The following is a 24893-nucleotide window of genomic DNA, read 5'->3' as shown; positions in this document are numbered from 1 at the left end:
TTCAAATCATCGTGTATCAATATATATGTGAATCTCCGTGCATCAATTTTATCATGATCTAAGGGTCAAGATCTTATCTTATTTGTTTTACTTTAATAATTGTTTTACAATAACCAACCTCTAGACGTAGATATATATTAAATATCTATCTAGTACTCGTATTTATGGTTTATATAAAAAAAGCACTACGGAGTATATAATAAGTTTTGATTTTGAAAAGTCGGTTAATTTCTTCCCACTATAAATACACGCTTGCTCCCTAGTCCACACAACAAAACCAAGAACCAAATTTGTATATCGCCACTTACTACAAACGTGTAAAAACACACACTACAAACCACTATCACAAATTCACAATGCAAGGGAAAGTCACTAGAGAAACATCACCACTTCCTCTACAAATAGAGTTAACAATGAACTCATCAACGATCGTCCCCAATGGCGTCGCAAAGGACAACGACATGTTAGTCGGGATCAAAACCATAATCTTTCCGATCATAGCAAGGTTCCATGCTGGCTATTTCCGCATAAGCCTTTCCTTATGTTGGCAAACCTTGCTTTGGAAAACTCTAAACGAACCACCCGAAAATGCCCATGCTTACCGAAGAATGCTAGGCATCATGCCCTCGGCCGCGTTCCTTCTCATGTGGTCATTATCTTTAATCATCTTAGCAACACTTTCAATCTTATACATTTTACGTTGCGCATTACTAACCAACATGGTTAAAGAAGAATACGTAAACCATATCGGTGTGAATTACCTTTTTGCTCCTTGGATTTCTTGGCTTTTGTTGCTACAATCTTCCCCATTTTTCGCTCCAAAAACAGTTTATTATCTTTTTCTCTTTTGGGTATTTGTTGTTCCAATATTTATCCTTGATGTTAAAATATATGGACAATGGTTTACTAAAGGGAAGAGGTTTTTGTCCATGGTTGCAAATCCGGCTAGCCAGTTATCGGTTATAGGTAACTTTGTGGGAGCAAGGGCCGCGGCTCAAATGGGGTGGAAAGAAAGTGCCATGGTTATGTTTTCGTTAGGGATAATACATTATTTGGTTTTGTTTGTGACACTTTATCAAAGATTTTCGGGGAATAGTTGCATGCCCGCGATGCTTAGGCCGGTTATGTTCTTGTTTATTGCGGCACCAAGCATGGCTAGTTTGGCCTGGGACTCGATTTCTGGGACGTTTGATTGTTCATCAAAAATGCTTTTTTATCTTTCTCTATTTCTCTTCATATCTCTGGTAAGTCCACGTACAGGAAATTCTTATTGGAAAGTTAATCAAATGGAATTCTACTTAATAAAGTTCATCTCAAAGTTGCCTTTTTATTGGTAAAATCAATAAATTACTTATTCTAAGTTGGAATAAGTTAAGATTGATATATATATATATATATATATGCTATATACGTGCCTACTTAACTTTAATTTTTGTCATAAGAGAAAAGTGTTCCTATTTTAAACAATATAGATATATATTGGTTCATTACACAATAGATCGACGTGCAAAAATAAAGTTTACATAATGGCCGGTGATCAGTCAAATGTAATGTACTGTATATATGTCATTTTGTCTGCCATGTCATGCAACACTTTTTATAAGAGGTACTTTTTCAAAAATTTCTATAGTTGATGATATTGTTCATGTAAACGACACTTCCAAAATTCATTTGAGTTTATAAGATTTCTTCTTTATATTTTTGTTTAAGGTCGGATAATATCTTAAATTTTTGCCAATGGTCAAAAGGTGTAACTAAAATGTACGTATAGTATATGACAAAAATTAAAGAGGAGTGTCGCAATTTTATTACCATCGATTATATATTAGCTGGCATGCAATCTTTTCATTCGTGTATATAGTTGTTTCTTTTGAATATCCAGTCCTCTAGGAGTCATAGGATAAAAAAAAATGTTTTCCTCATTTGACTAATTAATTGATCGTTTCCTTTCATTTTCATGATATATAACATTATATATGTACGTCATTGTCACATAAAGGGATTTAATAATTTCTTAATTCCTGTGAGTAATTAATTTGTTAAAACTTTCAATAAATAAATAAAATATAAAAAGTTTATGTTATATTTCCTCCATCCCAATTTAAATATCCTAATTTGACTTTTGAAGTCTTTCTTTCACAACTTTAACAGTAAATTGTTTCATGTGTGTTATACAACATTAATTGATGTAAAATATATTGATAAATTGATCTTTAAATGTATTTTTTATTATAACTTTCATTTGGTTAATTTATATTATATAAATAAAAATATTTATGATCAAATTAAAAGAAAAAAGACTAAACAAGTCAAATTTGAACATTTAAATTGGGATGAAGGAAGTAAGTTAAGTACCATGCATATTTGTTTTGACAAAATCTGAGGCATTATACACTTAAATATTATTGAGTCATAAAATTAGCTCATATATAAATATCAAAATAATTCCCATGAAATGAGCTAAGTGGCATATGTGTTCCTTTAATACCAAATATATGATATGATGGCATTGAATTGCTTTACATTTCTAAACTTTTCAGCAAACCAATAAACAGTTTCACGCTAGCTAAACCTGTTTTGTCCCTTGATAAATATTCAGGTATTAAGGCCAAACTTGTTCAAAAAATCGATGAAAAAGTTCAACGTGGTATGGTGGGCATATTCGTATCCATTAACAGTACTTGCGTTGGCTTCAACCGAATATGCACAAGAGATGAAGAGTAGTGTTGCCCATTTGCTTATGCTTATTCTCTCAGGACTCTCAGTGTTGGTGTCATTTGTATTAATGGTTTATACTGCTCTCAACACTAATATTTTGTTGCCTCACGACAATGACGACGATCTAATCCTCGCGACCATAGGGCCAATTTCTATTAGCAAGACTTCGGAAACACTTACATGAGTTGGCTGGCTACGGAGACATACTTTAATCATGAAACATGATGGTCATCCATCCTAGAATTTTAAATCTTCAACACAATTGTAATTATTATTGGTAATGAATTTGATGTTGCTTATAATTACTAAAAAATATATCCAAATTTAATTAAGTATAGGTACATAATTAAGTATAGATAAACGAATTTGTTTATTTATATACCAATATTACCATATCGTTCAAAGTCGATGTGTGAGTAAAATGTAACTAATATGATATTGCTAATTGCATAGTATTTTATTAGAATAGAGTTATCGTATCCAAATTTCTTATTTATATATTTATTATACATTATTGTTAAAGAAAAGACAAATTTCCACATCATAATATCATCATATACGGTTCGCAATGTAAAATTTAATTTGTGTTAAGGGAGTCATCGACTTATCTCGATAACTATATATACACCTCAAACTCAGATCGAAGAAAAGGACCTTTTATCTATATCTCTACTATATTATAAAATAAATCCATTTTTGAATTTTCAAATTTTCAACATTCAATTTCAACAATATACACATAATAATACATGATGTCATATACATCAATACATACAACTTTTCTCTCTCCTCCATAAATCATTTTATTTCTTTAATTCTTTCAAATTAATCTTTTATCTTAAAAACTGTACATCGATAAATTTTAAAAATTTTATGGGTGTTTTTAAAATTTCAAGTTCTTTCAATAGAAATATCATTCGATATATTTTCAACGAATTTTTAAATCCGAGGACGGAGCCCGTACGGCTAAGGCATTTGGCTATGACACTCTATGACATATCACCTCCTATGACCTATCATCTTCATCATTTTAACGTCGCAACGCGCGAGTACTTGATCTCGTATATATATATATATATATATATATATATATATATATATATATATATATATATATATATAAATCTTGAAAGTTTTAAAACCACATTTAGTTGTCAAGTGAAAAGAGTTATAAATTAAATAATAGAATGGGATTTTTTAAAGTAGAAAACAATAATAGAATGGGATTTTTTAAAGTAAAGTTATAAATTAAATACTAAATATTTTGTTTTCATGGAAATGCATATAAAAAAACCACATATAATTAAATACCGTTTCGATTTTCCATATATATTTCGTTTTAGAAAATTTCTAAAATACGTTTCTTGTTTCTTAATATATATAGTACTCTCTCCGTCTCATAGTTTGACATTTTCGGTCTTTCTATAATTTTATTTGTGTTATGTAGTACTTGATGTAATATTTTCAATGTATTTTATAATGATATAACTTTCGCCAATTATTATAAAACACAAAGAATAATATTAATGGTCAAAGTTACGAAAGAAAGACTAGGACAGTCAAATTTGGATATTTAATTTGAGACGGTGGGAGTATAAGACAGTTGAACTAATGACTTATTAACCAATCAAATCGCTTAATTTTATCAAATTGGCTTTGACTTATGTTATCATCTAATTTAAATATAAATTAAAAATCCTTATAACCATTATTCAAATATATTATTATATTAGTATTTTGTAAAAAAAATCTCATTTATTTACACTTTTTTGTTTTCTATCGATAATTTACATTTATTAGCCCTGATACTTAATTTATATTTATTTTTTGTCATCAACTTGAGACGATTCTTTAAGAAGTTTTTAAATACTTAGTTAATTAATAAAAATTAAATATATGAAATATTATCTAAAAAAAATATTTTAAAAGACGAAATACAATATATGTGTTTAATGTTCTATAAGTATATTCTTTCAAATTTGTTTTTACAAAATCAAAAAATTATTTCAAAAATTATTTCAACTTATTCGTGTTATAAGCATGCATCATGATCAAAGACATATACTTGAATATCAAGTACAAAATCACAAGTGCATTTATATTTAATTCTTAATTATCATTCTAAATAATATCACATTATGAGTACAACTGGTTTCACAAAATTTTATAATAGAAGGATTATTGTAGCATGCGCCTTGTGGAATAACTACGACAAATAATTCCATCAATATGTTTCAGCTAATAATGACAGTGATGCATCTGTGATTATTATAACACTTGGACCCGCGTATCTTCAAAATTATAAGCTTTTATGACCTAAATATAAGAAAATCTAAAATTGATAATATCGTAAGCCTCGTGACACGGGTCTAAAATCTAGTTTTATTACTAAACACATCATTGGGAACAGAATTGTACTGTATAGCCGATATCATGCCAAAAATACATGGGTATCCATGAAGGAGGCGTTTCGAGATATACGCTACCTGAAAATGATATATACCAAATTAAATTAAATGAAAGTAATATACATATACTGGGCTACAAATAAGTATAGGCCCACTAACTATCTATGTAAATGTAATGTTGAAATAATTGTACTTGTAATTGGGTTTTGATGTTTGCGGCCCACCAAAGTCAAATGTGCGTTAATATTCTCGGACCCTTTTCGCTCTATAACATAAGATATCCAGAAATATGATCGAGAATTAGCACGATATCTGTGTAATGCGCTGATGATGGCGGCGACAGCGGTATAATGGTGTTTGCAACTGGTGGTGTTGACGGCAACTATTGGTAGTGGTTGTGACGTCGAGTGGTGTAGGTTGATGTAAATATAATAAATGTCAATGCGGAGTAACTTTAGAAGACAAAAGTTAGAATGTAAATTAATAAGATAAATGTTTAAGATGTAAATTAGTTAATTAAAGTCAAATTAGGTAATTTCTTAGTATTTATTTTATGCCAAAAAAAACTTCAGGGTGGAAAATATATATGAAGTAGTAAACATACTTATTTAGTTGGAAATTACTACTATATTATGCTTCTCAAAATCTCCAAATTTCATGTGTACACTATCACTGACCATATATTATCCATACACCATCAGATCGACTTCAAATAATACTTTTGTATGTTGTAGACTCGAAGGAAATAACAATACGCAATGGCGCCAATATATATAGTGTAAAAGGAATAAATAAAGTAAAACATAATTGACATATTCTTGAAATGACAGGTGGCGTAATCTTTGATCGATGACACGTGTCCTTTTAGTTTATTTATTATGTTACATTAGCTCTTTTTTGTTGTATATAAATTCAATTTTCTTATTAGACTTAGATTAACTTATTATTACAAAAGACATTATAACCTTATTTTATTGATCATTTTCTCATTAATAAATTGTTCTTTTTTCTCTATCAATTATTCAACTCCTATTATTTATATAATTATCATAAGTTATTAACATGAAAACTTTAAAAATTTGAGTCTTTAATCTGAAATTATAAAGCTATTTGTCGTCTTTCACTATGCTTACAAGGATTTTGATGTGGTTTTAAAAATTTAAGGTATATCTAAAATTCTAACTAAGCATTTATTATATTTATTATTACTATTTATTATAATTGAACTTTGATCATCAATTTACTTTAGCCATAATTTATATCACGAATCTGTATGAGACATATTCAAATTTATTTATGATACAATATATATATATAACTAACGTACATCGTACGAGTATCAGGACTAGTTTATTATAATAGACAAATTAATTGCATACTACAAATTAACTTTATCTGTCGTTCTAACTATCATAGTCTAAAAGTGACAAACAATAAGATATTGAATATTACATTAATTATTTAAACAAAGATATGTGTATATTAGGTATGTAATGTAATGCTCTTCCATGCATAATCCAAAATCCATCTAACTCCTTTAATTTATGAGTTTGCTAAATACAACCTTTAAGGGTTATGTTTAAGGTGCATAAATTGTTTGTATATTTACCATGAAAATCAAAAGACAGGCTTTTAATATGGAATGTACAAGTTTTTTTATGCACGTTAAATACAGCTCTTAGGGCTGTATTTAGCATTTCCCTTGATTTATATATAAAACGACCAAAAACCAAAAAAAGTAAACTTCGACATGTGTCTATTAATGCCAAAATTAATGAACTCGATCGATTGAAAAAGAATTTAATACCACCACACACCAGCTAGCTCATGATCATGTATATATTAATTTCCTTGAAAACTTGAACTGCTGACTTTGTTATTGTTGCCATATCCATTGTTATTAGCATTGACATTTCCATTACTCTTGTTTCCATTTGAACCAACTCCTCCTATCATTGACGATATCGCGGCTGTTAAGGCCGCCGTAAAGTTTGGATCCGCGGTGAGGGCGTTGACGGTGTCAGACATTAAGCCGGTAGTGTGTGGAGACATGTGAAGGCCTGAGAATTTGGATTGATTGTATAAAGATTGTCCTAAAATTTGGGGAAGTGATGTGTTTGAGGTGGGGGTCGGTGCATGGAACGGGTTGTTTCGTTGTTGGAAGGGGTTTGGTGTTTGAGTGAGGTCTAGTGTGACGGTTGGAAATGGGGCGGATGCTGAAATAGTGGCCATGTTGTTTGAAGAACATGGGAGAAGAGTAGTTGTTGGTAGATAATTTGAGGAGTTGATCATAAGGCCGTCGGAACTTGGCATGGAGCCGGAGAGGAGCATTCTGGCGGCGGAAGATGTCGTCGAGGCCATTGCCATGGCGGTTGGGGGGAGAGGATGGTTGTGAGTGCCTTCGTATGTAGTGATCAAGATTGTCTTGTCTTCCGCGCATCTTTGCACCTGTTTACACATGCCCACACACACACATGTGATTAATTAGAAGAAAGAAATTTACCAACTTTGCTTTTTTAAGTTGTGGGGACAAATTAAGCCCAAAAGCTAGCTAGGCCAAAAGTTTTGTCAAACGGTTTAAAAGAAAATTAGTAGTGTGTACGTAAGGTCGTAACTCCATCTCTTGGTTAGTTGTAGAGACTGATGTACGTTGGCTTGTTAATTGCTAACCGACCTACAAGGCTACAAGTGCACGGTTGGGGCCGTAGGCTTTATAGGTTGATGATCATACCGATAGATATGAATTTTTATCACTCGACTTGCAACGTATAAATATATAGGTTAATTAATGTAAATGAAACTTACTTGTTTCCGAACGGGGCAACCAGCTGCCATGGTGCACCGGTAGTAAGCCCGTGGACATGGGTTACCTTTTGCCATCTTTTGACCATATTTCCTCCATTGACATCCATCCGTTATCTGATCACAACATATATATAAATCACTTAAATAACAAATTAAATAAATGTTACAGAAAATAATAAAAGGATTAATTTTCTGATTGTCAATAGATTGCATAAAAAAGACTCGTATATATTTTCCATATAAAAAGTACTTCAACCGGCCGCCTCAATTTTATGATAAAAAGTACAACTTCATTAGCAAGATGCGTAATGAAATTTTAAGAACAAATTAAAAGAAGTTTTTTCACTATGAACATATAATTACTAAGTACCACGGAAGCTTCTGATCGAGCTCGAACGGAAACTCTAGCCTTCCTAATCGTTGCTTCAGTCTTTTGATCAATTCCGTTATTCTGATGATGATCATTAATATTGTTTAAACAACTTAGCCTCTGGACCTTTGAACCTGATGCTGCTGCTTGTCCAGCCACGATGATCACTTGCTCATGATCAGTAGTAGTACTACCTATACGATTCTTGTTATTGATTGGGGATCCTGAATGCTGCTCGTTGTCACTTCTAGACGACGATTGTGATTTTTCATCAGTAGTAGTTTCGGCTGCTAGTACTCCTGGAGCAGCTAAAGCTAGATCCATCATCAACCGCCTATCAGCTGCCTTTGTAGATTCTCCTTGTTTTTGTTGTAAAATCGACGCTAGATGCATTTCGAGTGTCTTGTAATCGATCATCACTTGATTCAACGCCTCTTTTAACCGTTGATTCTCTACGCTCATTCTTTCCATTTCAGCTCCAACACTTGCTAACTACACGTCATATAAGTCAAATTGACCAACCTTAATATATATATATTCACAAGATCCATATATATACGGAGTATCTTTTTTTTTCAGTGTATATCGATCTACTACTACGAGTATTATTATTGGTTCAGTTATTTATATGTATATATAGATCTTTACCTCATGTTTAGTTCGTTTATCTTCGGAACTAGAAGAGATGCCATCATCAATTATAGATTGATCACTGCTTGAAATTCCGGTTTGTAGATTCAGTCCAGTCTGTATATATAACAATAATCAGTTAACAATGAAATGTTATCTCGATCAAGAAAAATAAACTTTCCATTTTACACATAAAATTTCTACTTCTGCATGCCATTCCAAAAAAAAAAAAAAAAAAGTTGCTCTCAAATTCAAATCTCGCTTCCAAAGCAAATTACTGATCAGTTATAATAAGCTTAATTATATACTATTCCTCCATCAGTTATTCAATTATTAATTTTACAGAAAACTATATTCCTAAAACGTCCATATATACGTGTTACGTGTAAGTCGATCGTTGCCTTTCAAAAATAACAATTCATTATCATGTACGCGGTCAGTGCAAAAAGTAAAAGTTTATTTTTTATATTGTGTGTGACCCGACGAATATATATTTATAAAACTGTACGTGTGTAATATAATTTTCATCGTACGTAGACTCTTATTTTGAAATAATGATATTAGTAAAAAAAAATATCAAAAACTTACGTTGATATTAAAATCAAGATCGAGTGTAGGTGGTGCACCAACAGATTCATGATCAATAGACTTTGGTAGGTGATCATGTTTCTTGTCGTCGTTAAAGAAATCGACTTCATTGATCACTTGTTTATGATGATGATGATGATGATGATCATCATTATCATTAGAGGAGTCGTTGACTGGGAAATGTGAAGACGACGACATGTTAATTTGTGCCCGATAGATGGTCGTCGGAGAAAGAATTATACGAACGTGTGATGATATAGCTAGATCTGGATGGATCAACGATAGATGTAATATTGATGATATATATTATATATTTGTGTGTCCATTTATGAAGAAATAATGCAGTGGACTCCGGCAAATAAAAAGGGGGAGGAAGTTAAGACTGAAGACCAAAACTACTATTCCTTACATTACATGCCATGCGTGTGTGTACTAATTTCTTGTGTTTTTTTCTTTCTTTTTTTTTTTTTTTTTGGGTAATAAAAAGTCATGGGATTTTGAGTTGTTTATTGTTTTTGCTATATGCTGTTGCTTTGGTTTTGTGCCACATTGCACACGTAAGACACAGCTTATATATAAGTCAGCATTTGACCACTCAAATTCAACTTAAGTTTTGTGATATTTTGGTGTCGTTTATTTTATTACTTAGACTAATATAATGTTCTCACTTTAAGTCTTTTTTTTCTTTTATTATCTTTTAATAAATTGAAACCTTACAAATCAACTATGCTGTATTTTGCGACAAGGGCTTTATACAACCTAAAAATAAATAAAATTGAATTGATTAGTACGTACCGAAATTATATTAATTTATTTGTTTTGCTTTTATTTACTCTTGCGCTCAAGTTTCAACTCATGAACATTAAATTAGCAGTACTCGTAAAATAGATAATAAGATTTATTAATCGCGACAAACGAGGAAAATACGTGCAAACAGTGAAATAAACTAGTATTTTGTTTTAGTTTTCAACAGGAATACGTGTAGCTTAATTAAACAAAGTTCCCATCAACGATCGATTGATATGGACCGGGTTCCGTCAAAGCCGATATGGATGAGTTCACAAAACACCTTATACTTTATTCTCTTTTCACTTTTATACCCCTACAGTTTGGTACTTATTAGATTCCTAAGGGCATGAAAAAACATATAGATCTTCAATATAGTCAAACATGCATGTAGGTGTTTCATATTAAGTTTTTGATCACATTTTGGTTTCGGACAATTAAATCCCAACTCAATCTTGATTTGGTAGCGTTAGGTGAAGCAAAGCTGAATTATAGTGCACAGTTCGACACTTTGACTAGATATATACTTTAAAGTGAATTTAAATATGCCTAAAAATGGTATTTTATTTTGATCTATGATACCAAAAAGTTGGAGCATATAAAATTAAGAAACGATTATTAACTAAACAAGTTTCGTGTAAGATCTCAACGCAAAACTATATTGAATCTTGTTATGATGCAAATTACTTTATTTTTCAATGATATCAAATTATCAATTGATGCTTCAATCGAATGAACAACACTAACTCCAATAAGGGTATTCTACTAGAGGGGTGGGTTATTTTGAGAACCATAAAAAAAAAAGAACGCGAGAACCAATCCTGGCCATTGATTTTGATCTTGATGATTTTTAATTTTCTCTCTCCTCATTTTCACCCAATTCATTCAAATGATTTTATCTCACAAACCGTACATCGTTAAACGAAAAAAAAAGCATGGATAGTCTTAAAATTTCGTGCTCTTTCATTAGAGATGCGACTTGATATACTTTTGACAAACTTTTAAATTTCGATTTTTTTTTTTATTTTTTTTTTAGCGATAATCCTACACATGTGTAGGACGTTCTACACATGTGCAGGACATGTGTAGGGTATACATCATACACATCCTACACATGTGCAGGTAAAAAAAAAATTCGAAAAAAAAAAAAATTTTCGAAATTTAAAAGTTTGTCAAAAGTATATCAAGTCGCATCTCTAATGAAAGATGACGAAATTTTAAGACTACCCATGGTTTTTTTTTCGTCTAACGATGCACGGTTTGTGAGATAAAACGTTTTGAAAAATTTGGATGAAAGTGATGAGAGAGAAAAAATGAGATGAGATATGTGGCCCAGATTGGTTCTCGCGTTCTTTTTTTTTTTATGATTCTCAAAATAACTTTCCTCTTCTACTAGAAAAACATATATGGAATTTGCAATTAAGCTTTTGAAAGTATAAGGGTTGGATCACAAATTCATCTAAAAGAGGTATACAAAAATGGAAAAACCAATAAACTACTATTTCGATAGTCTTCTCCAATAGCCACGGGTCAACGACTTTCAGAACCAGCCCATCTTTAGCGGGTCCCAGTGACGACTATGTGGATCCCATTGTGGCCTTTCCTTCAAGACCTAACCACCTAAAGCCTATATATTCACGGCTTCCACTCATGTTGCATGTGACTTGGTTGACTTGCTCGATCTCCTGCTGGATCGGCTTCAATTTGGACCTTTCGATCTTAATGTTCAAAATGTTGTCATTCAATATTGAAATTAACTAACTAACTAGAGAGTAGTACTACCAAATCATCAAAGCTTCACTAACAATAATGATAATATTTTTGAAAGCAGAAAATTATTTTGGGATAAGTTATTGGTATAATGAAAGTTCCCAATTAATTACTTTAAGTTTCACCTAAAATATATACTATACTAGATTACACCCGTGCAATATCTTATTTCATACTAAATTATCGTAAATTATATCGCTTAAGAATAGTTGTAGAAGTTAAGCTGAATAATTACATCAAATCCAAAAACATAGTTAAGCTAATTTAAAGGGTAAATGCTCATGAATTCCTTAGTCATGTAGAGGAACTTTTCTTATCAAGCTAGCGACCTTGGAACGCTGTCTGCTGGTGATACCCCAGAAACCTTGATTGGTTAAATATATTTTTTCCACGGATTTGAACCTGGGTGGTGTTCCCACGAAGTCGTTTTTTTTTTTTTTTTTTTTTGGGGGGGGGGGGGGGGGGGGGGGAGGTGGCCACTGGGCCATAACCCAAATGGTTTTTGAGTATGTCTACATCGATCGAGGTTTTTCCGTTACAATGTCCACTAGATCAGATAATAAGTTAGTTATTTGATCATAAACATTGATATGTGTCTTTTTTTTCAAAGGTGATGAATCGTTGTCACTATATGTAGTAATATAGAATAGGTACGTGTAAGTTAATCCATGGTCTAACGTTTTTTCCAAAACTAAAAGACTTAGATAACAAGGTTTTAATTAATATTTAATACATATACTAAATATTTAGAAATAATTAAAGATGATGTGATCCCAAACGTAAAACTAAAAGCTTCATCGAAAAGCTAAAGCTCCCGAAATCCTACTTCAAGAAGCGTTTCATTTTGGAGCTATTCTTTCAAATAAAGGCTAAAGCTAGTTGCATCCAAACAAATCTTTTAAAACAATAGTAATTTTTTATTCAAAATTAAAAGTTAAAGCTCCTCAGAAGTTGTTGAAAAGCTATTGCCAAACATAGCTATAATATGCATAGGTGATTTGGTGTCTGCTTATGTGTCAACCTTTGAGATACCAACAACGTATGAATGTTACGTAGGAAAAAGATGACGTGGAAAGCAAAGAGGTGTGTCACATATGCGCTTTGAGATACATAATTATATATATATATATATATATATATATATATATATATATATCGAGATTTTAGTAACAACGTATTGCGCTTTAGAATTTTTTTAATATATAAAGACTATTATCTTTTTAATAGTGATTTTAAAAATTAAAAATTAAAATAGTTATTTAAGATTAGGATCTATCATAGTATGAATAATTAATTAATGTTACATGATGTTAAAAAAACTTATAAAAAATCTATGTTACGTAATTTTACTAAAATAAAATAAAATACTAATCTTGTAATAACTTGGAAACATTACTTAACTAATTTATAGAATTTCTTTTCGTAAAAAAAAAAAAAATAGAAGTATTTATGGCATAATAAAAATAATCTAATCTTGTAAAGTATTTTATATTTTATGGCAAGAACTTTACTTAGTAATTATATATATTTTATAGGTTGCAAAAAATAAACAAATATTATGTTAGATCAAGTGGTTATGTGTTTAACACTAAATCTAGAGGTCATGAGTTCTAGTCTAATCAATAGATTTTTTTTATTTGTTATTTAAAGTTAATTGATATAAAATCCTACATAGCTGACTGGATGCTTATTTGTAGAGAATCTATAACTCTTATAAAACAATAATTAACCAAGCATTTTAAAGCTCTCTTGCAATCTAAAACTAATTTGAAAAATTGCCACATAAGATTTTATCCTATGTGTCAATTCCATATTTTACTTTAAATAAACTCTATATTTAGAAAACAAATGAACATATATATGTTAAATAAATATATATATATATATTGCAAGAATCTAAGATCTTCTCATTAGATAAAATGATATCTTCTCTTTAGTTTAAAAAATCACGTCTATACCTAATGATATTTCATTATCTTTTTTATTCAACATTTATATGAGGTTCCTTTCGTTTTTTTTATGGTGATTATATGAAAGTTTGCTCAGGCCATTGGTTAGTTGGATCGCATTAATCATTAGTGGCAATATTTAAAGTTTATAAACTTTTTTATCACCACTAAATTATATTCATCTTAAAAGAGTTATGTTAATTCTTTCGTTCATATCACTATGAAAGTTATGTACAATTTTTGGTTTAATTCTTTTATCTTTTTTTGAATTTATGATAATAGTTAATACAATCTCTTTTTTCTTTTGTTTTTTAACAATACAATTTTTCATTGTGATGATGAGAAAAATATTATGATGGTAGACAAAGAGTTAATTCAAAACAAGTGTATATAACAATTAGTTTAATGATTGGATAATGAATACGTTATTGCTAATTTAATTAAGTGAAACTAAATAGATTGTTCGTCCATATGTTTTTCTTTACGATCATTATTAATCCATTCCATTAACTCATTTGTTCACATATTATTAAGCGTTTCATTAAATGTTTTTTTAAGCAAGTTCAACTCAAATCTCACTTTATTAAGCACATTTTTAAAGCAGCCGCATATCGTGCGGGTAAAAAAATCCTAGTTATTTATAGATATATAGAGATATGAGTATGAGTATATTACAGTATATTTGTAAAGTATGTATTGTTTAAATGTGTTACGAGTATTTTAATGTCAAATAGAAAAAGAATAAAATTACATGTATAAGGTGTAACTGGTTCCATAAGAATGGTTATGAGACGATATTGACATTAATTTTGTCATTATGTGTAAGTACGGATCGATTTTTCTTGTTCAAAGTCGTCTTATAGGAAAACAAAAACAAAGAGAAACATAATCCAAACATATCTTTTGAAAAATGTTACATATATTTACTTTTACGACACCATCTTACAACATATCAGACAGATTTTCTAACCTCGATGAAATGGTAGTCCAAAACCCTCTAGAAAGCGAGCAATTTCTTTCATGACAACGATCAATCAAATTTTTCATGTACACGTAAATACTTTGCAGTGGACAATGTATTTACTATTGATCTCATTCTCATCAATGTATAGTTTTTTATTTATTATTATCAACTATCAAGTATATAACAGCTATATATGTGTATATTTTATTGTTAAAAGATTTTAAGATTTGGTGTTTTATATATAAAGTATCACTTTAGTAACACCGATTGTCATTATGAAAATCGTAAACGAAGATATACAATATTTTCAGAAGATTCGACATAATTTGATACCGTACCCCAATTTCGAAATCAACTAGAGATTCTCATTTCTATCACAATTCAGCATTCAAATTGCGTGCATGCGTGCGTAATAATGTGTATGCATGGTTGTTATAGACAATGTGTCAAAAGTCAACAAACATGGGCCTACTGATTTTGACTATGAAATGATCGATGTCACTTGACAAAATATCTTATCATCTATATCGATCAAGTGTGTTGTGTGAAAGTTTGAATGAGATCCAATGTAATGTAATTTTCCTTAAGAAAGTGAGAGTGGTCTTCAAGTTTCGTGTACATTTCGTTTTCGTAAAAATGGATGTATCCAATAGATAGACTTTATCGTACTCATGTCTTAATTAATTATATACATATACATTGTCATATAAAGCGATAATGTATTATGTAACAAGACATATCAAATCTCTTGTGTAATGTGAACAAGTGGAGAAAGTTTAAGAGTTAATTAAATTAGTTAATTACATGATAGATTCAAATCTAATCTTAAAGTTTGTTTATGGCTTAACGCCTTAACCTCCCTCGTATACTATCGAGGTATTAGAGCTCAAAATCCGTAAAAAAAAAAAAGATGATAGACAATTCCTTTCATTTCCTTTATTCAAATCTAATCTTATAAATGAAAAATATATATGAAGAAAATGCATATATATATATAAATTTACAAATTACTATTTCTATATTACCAATTCATTTAATAGAACTATGATTGTAACTCAAATGTGGACGGCACAAGCAGCGCAGACTCGTCTACAAAGTACAAACCCATTAATTGAATTTGATTATGGTGCTACGGCCCAATAAAGTCAAGTACCGTACTAAAGAAGGTGGGTTCAGATCTGAGGTGCAAGAAAAAATCAATTAACCGAACCGAACTGATTTGTAATTGATAACCGAAATTGGTTAATAACCGGAATAGTAAAAACCGATTATAGGTTACCAGAAACCGTAGGTTACTAACCGATTACTCTTTTCAAAACCAAAACCGATTATTAACCGGTTAACCTATAACCGCTTAATTATTCCAAATAATAACCGGTTAACCGGTTAATCACATATTATATACATATTATTATTATTATATATATATATATATATATATATATATATATATATATCAATATCAATCATATTATATACATACACTGATATTTAACCAGAAAGATCGCACCATCAAATGATTTCGTAAGCTTTAGATATATCTATACTATATATAGATTAATGCTCATTTCATCCGATCCAACATCATTGTTTGGTTGTTTTTGAGATTAGGGATGATGAAATTTGTTGTGTTTAGAAAATGATGTTTATTTGGAATATAGGTTTTTTTGGAATATGGGTTTGTCGCTTAGGCTTGTCGGAAATAATTGTTTTTCCACATTGTTCACCACTTTCTCAATATTATAATGGGCGGTTAAAAAAAACCGAATAGGTTAACAGGTATCGGTTAACCGGTTATTATTAATCGAAATCGGTTAGATAAGTTCTACTTTTAAAACCTAGAAACCGGTTATTAACCAGTACAAGTTAACCGTAATCGATTATTACTCTTTCAAAAAATAACCGAAACCGGTTATTAAAATTAATAACCGAAATCGGTTAACCGTTTCTTGCACCTCTAGTTCAGATGGATGCGCTCAATTGCATACGGAAAGATCAAAGAACTTAACAATAAGGGGGTGTTTGGTAGGAGTGAATCAAAGAGAATGAATATAGTGGGAAAGAGAATGAGTATTTGGAAAGAGAATCGATTCCGTCGTTTGGTACAAACAGAGAATGAATATATATAAAATACTAAATTTTAAATAATAATCAAATTTAATACATATAACATCACTAAAACAAACAAAAAAAAAAATTTAAAAATTTCCATTCCCATCAATTCTCTACATTTCATAGAGAATTGAGGGAATGAAATCGATTTTCTATTCTCGATTCTCTTTCCCATTCTCCATTACAAACAAACATGAGAAGTGTTTCTCATTCTATTTCCACCATTTTTATTCCATTGTACCAAACACCACTTAAGTGCATCATGTATGTCCTATTACTTTTTTTTTAATGACAAAATTGATTTAGTGTTATTGTCTTTTCAAACTCAACTTTAAATAAAAAAAATCGTTTATCTGCAGGAAAACTCATGGCTCCATCTCGGCAATCATTTTACTCACACTCGGATTTGAAATTAAAACCTCAAAGTTTTAAGCTTACTAGCTTAGTTTATGTGCTATATATTATACCTACTGGCAACATGGCTACTACATTACAAGTTATAAATTGGTCTTGTAAATTTGCATATGGGCTTAGAATATATAATGGTGTTTAGCCCTGTATTGGTTTTGGGCCGAGTAGTTGTCCTATTCATTTCCTTATTAATCCAATTCGTTTAAAGTTTTAGGATAGGATAAATGCCATTAACAAGAGACAAAAACATAGTACTATAACTATCAGCATAGTGGAAGTGTGAGACGCCTTTCTGTTACTAGTATTAGTGGTGCTTCATGGCCCAGCCATAGATATCATGTTGTTCGCAAGTTGAAGCTGCCTAGTTAATCACTATGAATCATAATTCGAGCCATGAGACATATCTATATCGATCGTTAATCCTATATATACACTTCAGTTTGTTTACTCAAAGTTTTACACGTTACCCATTTCACTCAAAGTTTTAAAGGCTTTCATTTGATTTTGGACCCTATAACCATATGAACATGAACTGATTGTTGAATCTGACCCTCTCGCCTAACTAGCCTACTTCTCGTCACGTTCATTTAATGCAGTAATTTGGTGCATTCTATCATCTGATGATCCACTTACATCTATATATTAGTTGGCTTTTTTAACATTAATTATTCTATTATCATATTTTTCACATTTGACATGTTTTATTTGGGATTATTTCTTAATAAACACAGAGTTTTAGAAAATAATAATGAAAATTTCATTGTCTCATATGTATGTATGCATTATTATTTTATTTTATTTTTTATCTCGGTGGTCTGGATAATATATACTTTTAATATGTTTTTAATCCCATTCAACATTTCTACTATATAGCAATTGATACTTAATTTAGATTAGTTCACTTTGATTGTGGCACATAAGCTATTAATCCTGTCCATAACATTTAAAACATTTGAGCTAAAAAAATACTTATATTAATTAAGCAACTCCAAGTTTGAAACTAATCGATTTAAGTAGTCCCATGTCTTATGCATGTAAGATATGCATTCAATGAAATGCCTAAAAAGTGTGTTGTTTTGTTACGTACTTTGTGTAGAATATTGTAGATATCAATTAAAAAAAGGATGTTTATACATGGACGTACAAGTGTTGTTAATTGGTATGCCAATAAGGGTGCAATTCCATATTTACAACCAATGATCATGCAAGGGTGTTTGGGTGATTTTTTTGTGAAACTAAATGAAAGATACATTTTGCAGTGTCCTTTCTGCTTCTGTTAATTCTGTTCCCACTTTTAAAAATCACAGGATCAGTACCAACCAGTACTGCAGAGTGCTGCTACCTGGAAAATACTGGAAATAACCGACCTAGTCTTGAAATAGTTTTTGGCGCCTGGTAACTCAACCACTTTTTTGGTAACCCGACCAGACTTTTTGCAGCGATCCTGACAGGGGGCCCGCTTTTATTCTGTCATATTTACCATTATAGACATGGGGGCCGCACTTTTTTCACTTTTTACAGCGAGGGTCGCTACAAAAAATAGTAGTGGTCGAGATACCAAAAAATAGTGGTGGGGATATAGGGGGCGTAGTTTTAATGTGGCCCATCTAATATTGATGCACAAGTTAAAACGGTTCAACAAGATGTTTTGTTATTTGTCTTATTCATATTCATGCTGTTGATAATTTGAAAATACCAAGATCTCGACAAGATTTGTTTAAATAGTTTTCCGATGATTCCAAATCGTGCTTTTTTCATTATGTTGGGTGTATTAAGGATATTACCAAGTTATATTATAATTAGTAGATTAATATCTTTTATATATTTAGTAGATTATAGTTTCTTAATAATTAGTTGTCTTTACTTGATGAACAAGTTGTACATTGGCTATATAAAACCCTTCATTGTATCAATAATATTAAGAATAATTCACATCATAATCACAATAGGGTGAACTACAGAATGGGATCGATATGAATGGTCAAAATAGGCTATTCATGTCGTGTAAGGAAGCAAACCAAACGCTATTTGCATGTTGCTATGTGTATGCAATTATATGGTGTGTTGTTTATAAAAATGAGTAAGTGATCTCGATTAGAAGTGAGATCTATCGATTTAGAATGTGGTACTGGTCGGGTACCGATTTCCCGATACCGGTATATATGTGACCAAGATCGGTACAATGACCGGTCTAGTTCCACATCCATCCTTACATGTAGCTTTGATTATAGTCCTTTTGTAACTAATTAAAAGAAGACCATTTGAGGACCATATTCCTGGTATACTTTTTCCCATTTAAGGACATGGTCAAAATAAAAAAAGTTGATAACAGGCACAAAAGTTAAAATTGAAAATTAAGACAATATAAAGTCGTACACCTTTATCTATAGAGTTCACAGGTGTATTGTGAGTGCCATATACACAAAGTAACCCATCTTGATAGAGGGAAAAAAAAACATATAAGCAATGGAAATGCATTTAACTTAATTCATAGTTAGCCAATTCACAAGAAAGTAACACCAATGGTTACAGTTCCACAATGAGACTAATAACCCCAATATGAGAACAAATTAGAGTCTAATCCTAAGTTACTCTATCTTTAACTTCATGCCAAAATAGATTAGCTTTCTCTTCTAATTCAACTTGATACAAAGACAACAGTTCCACTACTTATGATTACTCTCCAATACTGCCATTTTCGCTATCGAGTTTTTCATCATTATCAACATTTTCATCACAATCGACTTTTTCATCACTATCGGCATTTTCATCATCATCATCTTTGTTACTAAGGTTTTGATCACCATCTTTACTACCAAGCTTTTCAAAAAGGTTCTGGTATGCATCATGTGCTGCTCTATTTACTGCAATAATTTTCTTTAGCTTGTATTTTCCTGTCCCAATCAGTTCATCATCAATGTATATCTCAATCTCTCCTGTTTTGCTCCACAAATCTTTTGCGTGTGGTTTAACTCCCATCTTCTGGCATGCTTCATAGAACTTTGCTACCGGGTGTGCCTTCAAATTTTCACGCGTCATCAACGGTTGTAATAAATGCTCCGCAACCTGTTAAAACCCAAAATAAAATAAAAAAGTCTTATCAATAACATATGTAGCCAAATTGTTGAACCATGTAAATACTGTTTGTTTTTCATATCTTGCAATGTGGTATTGTGTTCATATATAACTACTAGCAACCAAAGTTTATATTAACAATATAAATGTCTTATTATATACACAGTTATACACATAGTAAGACAGATGATATGTTACCTCCCAAGTATCATCCATTGACATATCAGTATCAATGAAGATGGCACCAATGAGTGACTCAAGAATATCAGCTAGCACTTTAGGCGGATCAATCATGCCATAAGAGTGTGACGGATACTGCTTGATACCTTCCACAAACTCTTCCATCTGTATCATCCACAAACAAACATACAATACAGTAATTAATTACAAAAAGATGCAGTCCCTAAACTTAATCAAAATTAACCATAATCACCTGTTGATAGTATAAATTATCCCAAAGTTTAACCATCTCTTAATAAACAACTATGTAAAAATGGATCATGGTAAAAAGGATTTACATTAAATGTATTGTACTAATGTTTCATTTTCATATACCAAAATGTACAAAAACTTAAGTTGATAGTACATGAGAAGTTAATATAAGAGAAGTTATTTGATATAAGAGTCACATTTCTAACAAAAATAACCTTAGATGGCTCTCTTCCTTCTTTATTACATAACCTAGCGTTTGTTTTTCCTTCCTTTCTAGGCTACCTCTAAAGTGTTTCGTTGTCACCAGGCTCAAAACATGCCTCCTGTCGTGCTTTCAATTCCCCACCCCCTACCTTACTTAAGATCCAAATTCAAGTATCTTTTATTAAAGAAAGAAAGAAAGAAAAAAACCCCACTATGATCTGGTATAAGTTAATAAAATTATGAAGATTTATAGATAAAATTAGAAAGTTCAAATCGAAATAATCTGAAGTTTATACCAAATTACATTAGAGTTATATATATAAAAAATAATTGTTTCACAAGTTTAACTATACCTCTCAATTGTATGGAACAATAAATGGTAACAAAAAACTTACTCATAATCATAAAGTTTGTTATAGAACAATCACATTTCTAAATTTGAAGTATCGTTTTCAATTTTCATACAAGAGCCCAAAAACTTTATATGTGGTGTGCCCCCTTTACCATATTTATCAAAACATAAATAGTTTAACAAAAAAGTGACAAAACTTTTTATCATTTTTATTTCATTTTAACCTTAAAAAAACAAAAGAACAAGACAGATCCATATACCACCCACCAAATTCAAGACACTAGTATCTCAAGAGAAATAAAATTTGTATTTTTCCCATAAAATTTCCAACAAATCCCACTTGTACGGACATTAATGAAACAGAGGTTATGATTATGATCAGTATATATGTGAAAAATAATCGTTTTCTAATCATGATCTTTATAAAAATCATATTTTATAGTAAAACGTAACCAATATAGATATAGATATAGATATATATAGAATACCTGACTGTCAAGAAGAGGTTTGTTGTGCCGGAGATGCTTATGAAGATCAAGTCTGAGGGCGGCCCTAGAGAGTGCTTCAGTGTCAACAGTAGCGGCGCGTAACCGAGTCAACTCACCAGGAGCCATATCAGGATACATGAAAAAATGCAGCTTGGCAATCAAGTGGTTCAAAACAGAGTCACCCAAATACTCCAACCGTTCGTACGACAAACAATCTTTTTCTTTAAAAGAAACATGTGTGAATGCTTCTTTTAACAAATCTTTGTTTTTAAAAACGTATCCGGTTGTTTCTTCCACCTCCGACAGCGGCGGCGGCGGTGGGCGCCGGGGTTTTGTTGAGTTGAGCTTTTGAAATGAGAGGATAAAAGAAAGGAGTGCTTCTTCATATTCTGATTGTTCGTCTTCTGTTTCCATGGTTTTCGTTAATGATTGTGTGTTTTTTTGAGATAAAAATTGAGGATGAAAAAGGGGGTTGTTTTTTTGGTTGGTTTCTTGTAGGAGGGGATATGGAAATAAGATGAAGGATTTGAGGTTTGACTGGCGTGTAACTTGCAAGAGAGGGTGACGCTGACCTTTTTATTTTTTTAAAATACAACTTCTAGTATACTAGTAATAAAATATTATGAAATGATAATAAGTGGCATTTATGAAGATAATATATAAGGATGTGGCTTTAATTTATTAAGGTCATAGGTGAAATAGGAATTGAAGGCGACTAGTATTAATATTAGAAAGTAATATTCGTATCATAAAAATTGATAAAGTATCATTGTTATTTATTGCATAGTTATATATAATATGCTATAAAGTATCATTGTTATTTATTGCATAGTTATATATAATATGCTATAATATATGTATAATGTGGTAGATGTATGAAATTTTGTGATACAATTATTGATTTTTTTTAATTAATTGACGAGGCAATATACCATTTGTTTTTTTGATGCCTTCTATTTAATGGTAGCTACATAAATGTGAAACCATCGTCTGGTGTCTAATAGATAAGTCGTTTTAATTTTTTTCTTATGATAAATATTTGGTGGTAAGTATAGATATCGTTTAAATCATATTATAAATATATGCTTTAATTAAGTTGCTTATATATTTTTTATAATGGCAATCAAAATATCTATAAAAAACAAAAACAAAAAACCAAAGGTACAATTCAATTTACAAAAACGATCAACTTTAATTTCGTGAGTAATTTGAATATTGAAAAAACCATCCTTCATACGTAGTGACATAAATTGAAATGCAGATGTGTTTTACTTAATGGCGAAGTCAAGCTTTTTATTATGGGTTGTCGAACAGTTTTTAAGATACTAATAAATTAATGTTAAACTACAAAATTAAATTACATCACGGGTTGCCAATTAACTTTAAAACTAAATAAATTTATAAAAACAATATTAAAAATATAGAGTTTTATAAATATTGTGGGGTTCTCATGACCATCACATAATTCTTCCCTTTGGCTTTACTTGGAGAGTAAAAATCTTTTGACATCTAGTAGCTAGTAGGGGTAACCGGGTGAGTATGGGTCAGGTTGGGTCGGTTTTTGCCTAAAATCGAAACTCTAACCGATCCATTCGGTTTATAGAAAACCAAAATCATTGTATTCGGTTTTTTTGTTCGCTTTGGATCGGTTTCGGGTTTTTTTAAAAAATTTTTTTTTTACGTTTTTTGTTTATTATGTTATGAATTTAACTTTCAATTGTTAAGAAAAAATATGACTAAAATATAGAGATGTTTTTTGTTAACTAATTAAGGTGTTAAAATACATATAACGTATTTTTATAAAACGAATTGATTTATTTATACGTTTTCAATTGAAACATACAATATATATAAATTTGTACACTAAAAACACAAAAAGTACAAATATATTAACATATTTACAAATTATAAGTAGTAAATATAATTGTAGTAGATATAAATATATAAATATTTAAACTTGTAAAGGAAATCGGTTTTAAAGGGGTTTAGAAACCAGTTCTTCAACCGCTTCCTATTAAGGGGGTTTCTATTAGATCCTAATGAAGACCTGTTTAGTAACCGGTTTCTATGAAAACAATAGAGACCTCTTTCTTACTAAGAAGTGGTTTCCTTACAAAAAGATAGAAACCTTTTTTAATTCCAATAACCGGTTTCTTTAAAAGGTTTAGACACCATTTTTATATGTAAAGTACGTTTCTTACTGATTTATACAAACCCTTTTTTGATTAGAAACTGGTTTCTTTAGTAAGTTAAAGACACCATTTTTATTTATTAAACAGGTTCCCATATAAATTTAGAACGATTTCTCAATTTTCAGAATGGTGGTACCATAATATATATGTATATATATCTTAGATATAAATAACATATCTATAAAGCTTGGAACTAAATAGAAACAAACACACTACTGGACAATTAAACTTATATATTATTAAACATAAAAGATGCTATTTACACGTCTCTAATCAAAATTTAAAAGCCAATCCTCAAAATTACAGTGGTAAAGCATATGAACATTAGAAAGAAGATAGTATAACTGCTACTTTAGTAAAGAAAAAAATAGGCACATAATAAAGTTTATCTTGCTATACTTGCGGATGCTGGTAGAGGTGAAGCTGAAGATGATTTTTCAGATTTACAAGCCTTCGTCTCTTTAGAGCTTCCCATGGGAAAAGACGTCAATAATGTTCAAGGTCACGTATAAAGCTTGTCTAGTTATACTTGCTCACTCAGGCTCTAATTCATTTGGAACTTGGCAAAGAGCAGAGTTTGTATAAATGCTCGCTGAACATATGGACAAATAAATGAATTATAGGGGGCAATTGCAACCA

The 24893-nt window shown here is 30.6% G+C and overlaps 3 protein-coding genes across 3 annotated transcripts; 1 reads left to right on the top strand and 2 right to left on the bottom strand.

Annotated features, from left to right (window-relative positions):
• The first annotated feature begins 291 nt into the window (after positions 1-291).
• Positions 292-3054, top strand: LOC122598256 (S-type anion channel SLAH1-like). Its single transcript, XM_043770858.1, has 2 exons — positions 292-1244; positions 2600-3054. The coding sequence occupies exons 1-2, from the start codon at positions 357-359 to the stop codon at positions 2900-2902; spliced, it is 1191 nt and encodes a 396-aa protein (XP_043626793.1). The 5' UTR covers positions 292-356; the 3' UTR covers positions 2903-3054.
• A 3759-nt stretch (positions 3055-6813) lies between these two features.
• LOC122596798 (WRKY transcription factor 6-like) lies at positions 6814-10038 on the bottom strand. Its single transcript, XM_043769442.1, has 5 exons — positions 9520-10038; positions 8950-9048; positions 8302-8793; positions 7932-8045; positions 6814-7574 (listed from the first exon to the last, which is right to left on the bottom strand). Exons 1-5 carry the CDS (start codon positions 9715-9717, stop codon positions 6969-6971), a joined length of 1509 nt encoding a protein of 502 aa, XP_043625377.1. The 5' UTR covers positions 9718-10038; the 3' UTR covers positions 6814-6968.
• Positions 10039-20014: 9976 nt separating this feature from the next.
• On the bottom strand, positions 20015-22631 carry LOC122598444 (ribonuclease 3-like protein 3). Its single transcript, XM_043771038.1, has 3 exons — positions 22063-22631; positions 20785-20931; positions 20015-20577 (listed from the first exon to the last, which is right to left on the bottom strand). Exons 1-3 carry the CDS (start codon positions 22474-22476, stop codon positions 20188-20190), a joined length of 951 nt encoding a protein of 316 aa, XP_043626973.1. The 5' UTR covers positions 22477-22631; the 3' UTR covers positions 20015-20187.
• Positions 22632-24893: the final 2262 nt, after the last annotated feature.

Source organism: Erigeron canadensis, chromosome 4 (assembly GCF_010389155.1).
Source record: "Erigeron canadensis isolate Cc75 chromosome 4, C_canadensis_v1, whole genome shotgun sequence".
Lineage (NCBI taxonomy): Eukaryota > Viridiplantae > Streptophyta > Magnoliopsida > Asterales > Asteraceae > Erigeron > Erigeron canadensis.
This window is presented reverse-complemented; position numbering and strand designations above follow the sequence as displayed.